This window comes from Lepus europaeus, chromosome 1 (genome assembly GCF_033115175.1).
Source record: "Lepus europaeus isolate LE1 chromosome 1, mLepTim1.pri, whole genome shotgun sequence".
NCBI lineage: Eukaryota > Metazoa > Chordata > Mammalia > Lagomorpha > Leporidae > Lepus > Lepus europaeus.
Window position 1 is genome coordinate 178,103,443 of NC_084827.1, and position 8,313 is coordinate 178,111,755.

Sequence of the window (8,313 nt, forward strand, 5' to 3'; positions counted from 1 at the left end):
TCACTCACCAAATGGCTGCAATGGAAAAGGCGACCAGGCCAAAGCCAGGAGCCAGGAGCTTCTTCTGGGTCTCCTATATGGATGGCAGAGGCCCAAGTACTTGGGCCATCTTCCTCTGCTTTACCAGGCACATTAGCAGCGAGCTGGATGGAAGTGGAGCAGCAGGGACTCAAACTGGCGCCCATATGGGATACCGGCACTGCAGGCGGTGACTTTTCCTGCTATGCCACAGTGCCAACCCCTTAGAACTTCTTTTGTTAAGAGAATAAAGTAGAGGAAATATACATTTGTACGTCCTTTACAATTGCAGGTGTTCCCTTTTGCCTTATTGTGTGGATTCATGTTACTGTACAGGGTCATGTGCTCCAACCTGAGGAGCTTCCATTGGTTTTTTTTGGTCTATTGAGTCTGCTAGCAACAAGTGCACTTGGTCTTCTGCTTGGGTCTCTTGCTGAGTAGGGTTTAGACCATGCCGTGAACTAACGCTGACCAGACCCTTGTCTTCAGAGCTGGTCAGACTTGTCCTTCAAAGTTATGAATGTTTCTGTCAGGTGCCCACTAGGCAAATTTGATGAGTCAGCAACGGGGAATACCCTGCAGCTATGGACAGAAGCTGGTGAAGTTGCTGGTGGTGACAAAGAGCGGTGTGGGCTGGTCAGTGATGTATTTATCTGTTTTATGTCAGTTCCATGTTATGTTGATTACTATAACTTTGTAGAATATCTTGAAGTCAGGTAGTATAATGCCTCCTGCTTTGTCCTTTGCTCAAGATTGCTTTGGTTACTCCAAGGTTTTGTGTTTTCCTGTGAATTTTAATATTTCTTTTTCTAGTTCTGCCCAATATTTCTTTCCTTGGTATTTTGATAAGTTTGGCTTTGAATCTGAAGATTGCTTTGGGTAGCACTGACATTTTAACAACAATCATTCTTCCAGATCATGAACATAGGATATCTTTTCAATTTTTTTATTTCCTCTTTAACTTTTATAATTTTAGTGTGGTGATCTTTCATCTATTTGGTTGAATTTATTCTTGAATTTTTGTGTCTAGGATAAATGGGCTTTCTTTCTTGACTTATATTTTAGAGAATGCTCTATTGCTGTATAGAAAACTATGGATATTTGTATGTTTCTGTTGTATTCTGCAGCATTGCTAAATGCATTTATTAGTTCTGAAAGATTTTTTATGCTGTTTTGGGGTTTTCTACATGTAAGATCACATCATATGGAGATATTTTGACTTTGTACTTTCCAATTCAGATGTCTTTTAATTATTTTTCGTGCCTTATTTCAATGGCTAGGACTTCTAGCACAGTATTGAATAAAAGTTATGGAAGTTGCATTCCTTGTCTTGTTTCTGATCTTTCAGAGAAAATTTTCAACTTTTCCCCATTATGTGCACTGTTAGCTTTGGGCCTGTTATTTTAGGGCACTTAGCATGTTGAGGTATGCCTCTTCTTTAGCTAATTTTTTGAGAGTTTCCATCCTTAAGAGGAGTTGGAATTTTATTGAAAACCTTTGTGCATCAAGGTCTTCCTCCTTCGTCCTGTCGGTGTGGTACATCATGTTTATTGATTTCTCTATGCTGAACCATCCTTGCATCCCTGGGATGCATTGCGTTTGATCGAGGTAGATCACCCTTTTCATGTTCTGCTGTATTCAGTTTGCTTGTTTGTCTTTTGTTCAGGATTTTTTGCTTCCTTGTGGTTTTTGAAAATTGTTGAATTTCCTGAAAACAGCAGTTTTGAATTCTCTGTTGGAGAGATCACCTAGGGCTATCACTTTTTGATTGGTTTCAGAAGCGTCTGTTTGGTGAGGCTGTGGTTCCCTGAAAGTTCCTGGTGTTCACTGACCAATGACCACATTGGACAATCAAAGGCTTAGGCACTCTTTCCATTCTTCCCAGTCTGGCTTTGTTTTTATTAACCAGAAATCCTAAGCAGACTGTTGGTGATGTTCTCTGTGCCTGTGGACACTGGTGCTGTGTCAGGGCTAGATGGCACCATAAGTCCACCTTTGCTGTGGGTCAGCCATCTTTGTGTTTTCATGGTTTTGGCACTAGAGGGAGCCCAAGCTACAAATTGTTGCAAATCTATGACTGTGTTGCATGTTCTGCATGGTTAACTTGATGAGTGATTGAAGCAGATAGTCCGTCTGCTCAGATCTGTGAGCCAGTGCTTGGGTTTAGGGCAGAGTCAGGTAGCCATCCACAGTCATGGGGTCAGGTGCTGTGGATTCTGCCTGACACTGGGCCTCACCATGGTGGGTCTCACCCTTGGCTCCAGAGCAACAACCACTATCTCCCTCCCTCTTCTTCCACAACTGGACCCTGACTCTCTTCTCTCTGTTGTTTTCTTTGGTGTTGGGAGAGGATGCGGTAGGAAGTCCTATGGCCACTGAAGTGGCAGCCATGCTGGGGTGCAAAGCCCACCGCCCATCAGTCCCACGCAGCATAGGGTCAGTGCCAAGGGAGTTGTTGAAATCAACGTTTCTGTGGAGAGACAATCCCAGGAGGGCCTGATCTGCTCCCTGGCTCCGCCCCACCATTATCTCAGTTTAGTCTCCCTGGCTTCTGTGGTTTGCTTAACCCTAAGATTTGACTCCTGTGAGGAGTTTGTGGAATTCTTCTCTTGCAAAAGACCCAAGCCCAGGAATGCTATATTTTTTCCTCCATCTCCTCCTTCTTTGTGAATGGATTTAATTATGTTATCAGTCTTCTCAAAGAAATAACTTTTAGACTTGCCTATTCTTTTTACATTTTGTTTTCCATTTCATTAAGTTCAGTTCATTTAACTTTAGGGGTTATTTATTGATTTTTTTTTGTCTTGATGATCTGTCCATTGATGAAAGTGGAATATTGAATTCCCCAGTTATGGCTGATGCTGGAACCTATCTCTCCCTTTAAGATCTACTACTCTGTGGTATAAAAGTAGATGATTCAGTATAAGATGAATATATATTCACCATTGTTAAATCTTATTGAATTTATCCCTTAATTATATACTGTCACATTCTCTTTTTACAGGTTTTTTTTTTTTTTTTTTTTTTGACAGGCAGAGTGGATAGAGAGAGAGACAGAGAGAAAGGTCTTCCTTTTTGGCCGTTGGTTCACCCTCCAATGGTCGCTGTGGCTGGCGCATCGCGCTGATCCGAAGCCAGGAGCCAGGTGCTTCTCCTGGTCTTCCATGTGGGTGCAGGGCCCAAGGACTTGGGCCATCCTCCACTGCCTTCCCGGGCCACAGCAGAGAGCTGGCCTGGAAGAGGAGCAACCGGGATAGAATCCAGCGCCCCAACCGGGACTAGAACCCGGTGTGCCAGCGCTGCAAGGTGGAGGATTAGCCTGTTGAGCCATGGCGCCGGCCTACAGTTTTTTTCTTAGTTTCTTTATTTGATATAATTACAGCTATCCCTGTTGACATTTGGTTGCCATTTTCATAAACATCTTTTTTCTTTCCTTATCTTTCAGTGTGTGTATTACTGTAAGTGAGTTTCTTGTAGGTAGTATATCATTGAGTCTTGGTTTCTTAAAATCGTCTCAGCCAATTGTTTTAATTGGGAAATTTAATCCATTTATAATCAGATAATTATTTATGTGTAAATCTGTGTCATTTTGTTGAATTTCTGTCAGTTGGTTTGGATATTCTGTCTCTTATTGTTTATCCTCAAGGTTATATGATTTTCTGTGTTGGAAGGGTTTTATTCTTTTCTCTTGACTTTTCATGTATCCGTTCGTTTTGTGGGTTTTATATTTTTGTATCTTTCATGGCAGTATGACCTTCCTTCTGCTTCTGGGTGTAGGACTCCATTAGGAAACTGTAAGGTGGGTCTGGTGGCGCTGGTTTCTGCTGGTTTTTGCTATCTTGGAAAGTTTGTATTACTCCTTCATTTCTGCTGGGTAGTTTTGTTGCGTCTATGTTCTTGGTGGGCAGGTGTTTCTCTGACAACTTAGAACATGTCATCCCACTTCTCCCTGGCCGATAAGGGTGAGAAATCTGCTGTCAGTATAGTGGGAGATCCCTTCCATGTGACTTTCATGCTTTTCTCTTGTTGTTTTTAAGGTTTATTTATTTAATTTATTTCATCCATTTGAAAGGCACAGGGACAGAGAAAAAGACAGAGATGGAGAGAGAGATTGATTTTCCTTTACTGGTTCAGTCCCAGGTACTCACCCCAGCTAGGGCTGGGCCAGGCCAAATCCAGGAGGAAGCAACCCCATGCAGGTATCTCAGGTGGGTGGCAGGGCCTCAAGCACTTGAGCCCTCATCTGCTGCCTCTCATGTTGCATTAGCAGGAAGCTGGATGGGAAGAGGAGGAACTGGGCCTCCAACTGGCATTTCAATACAGTATCTGGGTTTCCAAGTTGCTAACCTGCTAGGATCAATATCCTCCTCTCTTGATATTGTCGGAAGTTTTTCTATGTCCTGGTCTTTTGATAGTTGGACTGTTCTATGGAATGTAGAGGACCTTCCTGGTGAAATCCGCTTGAGGACTTTGAGTCTCCTAAACTTGGATGTCCACATCTTCTCTACGATTTGGGACACTTTTAGCTGTTATATCAGTGAATAGATTTTCCATGCCTTTTCCAGTCTTGTTTAATGTTGTCCATAAGTCTGGAAGTCATTCTTTTTTCTGATGCTGTTTGTTGGAATGATCTGTCTTCTCATTTGGGAATTATTTCCTCTGCTTATCTAGTCTGTTGTTGAGGTGCTCAGTTGTATCTATTTATCTATTGAGTTCTTCAGCTCTAATATTTCTGTTTGATTCTTTTCATGGTCTCTATTTTTTTCTGAATTTATCATCTGTTTCATAATATTCAAAATTTTATTCACCTATCTGTGTTTTCTTCAGCCGCATTGAGTTTCTTTCAGATGTTTTTTCAGATATCTCATTCTTTCAGATGCTTCTTCAGGCATTTCATCACATTGCTTTGCTTTGCGATGTTCTGCTGGTGCGTTATTGCATTCCTTTGGAAAAGTCATGTCACTTTACGTTTTATACTTCTGTCCCTGTGTTGTTGTTTGAGCATTTGGCGGGTCTGAAATCTGTATCAAGTTTATGGCTGCTGTTGTAGTAAGGGAGTCACGTCACTTTACGTTTTATACTTCTGTCCCTGTGTTGTTGTTTGAGCATTTGGCGGGTCTGAACTCTGTATCAAGTTTACGGCTGCTGTTGTAGTAAGGGAGTCACGTCACTTTACGTTTTATACTTCTGTCCCTGTGTTGTTGTTTGAGCATTTGGCGGGTCTGAACTCTGTATCAAGTTTACGGCTGCTGTTGTAGTAAGGGAGTCACGTCACTTTACGTTTTATACTTCTGCCCCTGTGTTGGTGTTTGAGCATTTGGCGGGTCTGAACTCTGTATCAAGTTTGTGGTTGGCTGTTGTAGTAAGAGTTTCTCCCCAGTTGTTCCTTTGGGTGTTGGCTCTGTGCTGTGTCATTTTGGTTCCAGTTGGGAGCCTTAGTGAGGCCTCTATACAGCTTCTTCAGCTCTATGAGAGGCTTTGGGCAGGGACATTGTGGACACTGGGGCAGAGCGCCTGTCCATGTGCACAGGCTGTGCAGGGTGGGGTAATCTAGTGGTCCAGGTGGGTATGGAACATCTAGCAGTGGGGGTGGCGTACCCATAGTGTGACTACTCCAGCAGGCTCAGTCAAGGGTGCGCAGTACACACAGCAGCAGCCCTGGGCCTGTCAGACCCCACAGGCCATGTTGGTGTTTGCTCCACCAAACCATGGTGGGTGGAGCAAGGTGATGTATCCGTGGTGTCACGGCATGAAGCAGTGTCTGAGGGCCGCACTGGGAGGGGCAGTCCAGTGGCCAGGAGGTGCAGTGCACCTTGCATGGTAGCGGAGCAGGGTACCTGAGTGGCAGACGTGTACTCCTCAGTAGCTGGAGTCTGTGCAGTGGCACTGCGGTGGCCCGAGTGCAGCTCTGCACCTAAGGAACAAGCAGGAGTGGGGCCGCTCTGAAGCCAACATCCGGCAGCTTCTGGGGTCTGTGCAGGGTGAGATGTCTCTGTCTGTCCCGGGCAGGTCTCTCCATTCCACCTACACTGCACTCCCCCAAGTGTTGTAGCTAAAGGATAGTTTATTTTTCTCTTAGTTCCTAATCCTTCTCTGTTGGGAAGTCCTCTGGAGTCTGTCATTGGCCATCTTGCCAGACCTGAGACCACAGAGATTGAAGATTCATCAAACAGGGCCCCCGGCCGGCGCCACGACTCACTAGGCTAATCCTCCGCCTTGCGGCACCAGCACACCAGGTTCTAGTCCCGGTCGGGGCACCGATCCTGTCCCGGTTGCCCCTCTTCCAGGCCAGCTCTCTGCTGTGGCCAGGGAGTGCAGTGGAGGATGGCCCAAGTGCTTGGGCCCTGCACCCCATGGGAGACCAGGAGAAGCACCTGGCTCCTGCCATCGGATCAGCGCGGTGTGCCGGCCATTGGAGGGTGAAACAACAGCAAAAGGAAGACCTTTCTCTCTGTCTCTCTCTCTCACTGTCCACTCTGCCTGTCAAAAAAATAAATAAATAAAATAAAATAACAGGGCCCTCTACAGCACAAGACAAAATTGGGGCCAGGGTATTGGTGACTCTCAGAGCTCAGCTGCAGCCTACTAAAGTGGTTAAAAGAAAAATAGTAGACAATGAGATGGTATTGAAGTGTGAAATTATTAATTTTCAGTTCTTCCCAGTGGGCTAGAGAAAGAGAGAGGTAGAGAATATGCAGCTCACAGCCTCTCTTCAATGAGGTTAGGGGTACCCTATAGACAAGAAGGCATCTAGGGTATTTGATGGCACAACTATAAGCTGATGTGAGGTTTAATGTCAATATTTTTTTGCAGTCTTACCTCCAGGGATCAGGTGAAGCAGATGCATCCTGGAAAAGGGGACATTTTGATTGACTAGTAAGAGAATAGAATGAAACATGGGGAGATAGCTTGTTTTTTGGCTACCTCTAGCCCAACAGATCCTAAAAGCTGCCCGCATAGCACATATCAATATCAGTGTCCAAAGTCTTGTTTTGGAAATTGGAAACACAGGACATTGAACTAGGATGTCCCCAAAGAGAGCTGCAGGGTCAGATGAGTTTCTCGTAGATTGGGCCTTCAGATCAATCTCTCCTTGTTGGAGGCAGAGGGTAGGGCAGTCGTAAAGAGTAGGATAATTTATTCCACAATGATTAACTTGAGGAGGGCACCGAAGCATCCAATAACATGCTGTTGTGATAAACAGCCTATTGATAGCATATAAAGACTGGAGAAACTAGTGCAGGAGGCGCAACCCAGTGCGGAAAGTGAGGTGCTGTTGGCTTCTACTGAGATGGTGCTGGGACTGTGGATTCCCCTGCCACGACTGGCGGGGCTGCTGCTCTTGCTGTGTGTGCTGCCCTGGGCTGAGGGCGGCAAGGTGCTGGTGGTGCCCATGGATGGAAGCCACTGGCTCAGCATGCAGAAGGTTGTGCGGGAGCTCCATGCCCGAGGCCACCAAGCCCTGGTCCTAGGTCCCGAGGTGACCATGCACATCAAAGGAGAGGACTTTTTCACCCTGCAAACCTATGCCACCCCTTACAGCCAGGAAGAATTTGACCACATGCTGCAGAGCCACAGTCAAATGATCTTTAAACCACAACATTCTCTGCAGATATTTTTGGAAACTATTGCAAGCATGAAAAACGCCTCTATGCTGTACAGTAGGACTTGCTGGGAGCTACTGCACAACAAGCCCTTGATCAGGCACTTGAATGAGAGTTCCTTCGATGTGGTTTTAACTGACCCGGTTTACCCCTGTGGGGCCCTGCTGGCTAAGTACCTGTCGGTTCCTGCTGTGTTTTTTCTGCATTTTGTCCCATGTGACTTGGACTTTGAGGGCACACAGTGCCCAAACCCTTCCTCATATATTCCTAGGATGCTAACAATGAATTCAGACCACATGAGCTTCCTACAAAGGGTCAAGAACGTGCTCTACCCTCTGACCCTGAAGTACATTTGCCACATTTCTTATGATCCGTATGCAAGCCTCGCATCTGAGCTTTTTCAGAGAGAGGTGTCGTTGGTGGATATTCTCAGCCATGCGTCCGTGTGGCTGTTCCGAGGAGACTTTGTGCTGGACTACCCCAGGCCCATCATGCCCAACATGGTGTTCATTGGGGGCATCAACTGTGCCAACAGGAAGCCTCTCTCTCAGGTCTGTATTCCTGTCATCTCTTATCAGTGCTCTAGGTAGAAAAAAATTAAAAGATAAATTTCTAGGTTCTTGCTTCTCTGCCTATCTTTCAAAAGAATTCTAATTATTCTAGCGGGAGTATGAAGTAAGTTGAATTGTGA

The 8,313-nt window shown here is 45.1% G+C and overlaps 1 protein-coding gene across 3 annotated transcripts in view; it reads left to right on the forward strand.

Moving 5' to 3' along the window:
* The window catches only part of LOC133761011 (UDP-glucuronosyltransferase 1-6), a 215,355-nt gene that overhangs the window by 147,440 nt on the left and 59,602 nt on the right, over window positions 1-8,313 (forward strand). Inside the window, exon 1 of one of the 3 annotated variants that reach the window (XM_062193665.1) lies at window positions 7,258-8,173. The exons of the other annotated variants lie outside the window; for them this stretch is intronic. Within the exon in view, the coding sequence (XP_062049649.1) occupies window positions 7,310-8,173 (864 nt within the window). The 5' untranslated portion in view covers window positions 7,258-7,309. Of the gene's footprint in view, window positions 1-7,257; window positions 8,174-8,313 lie in introns of those variants that run through there. 3 annotated transcript variants of the gene reach the window in all.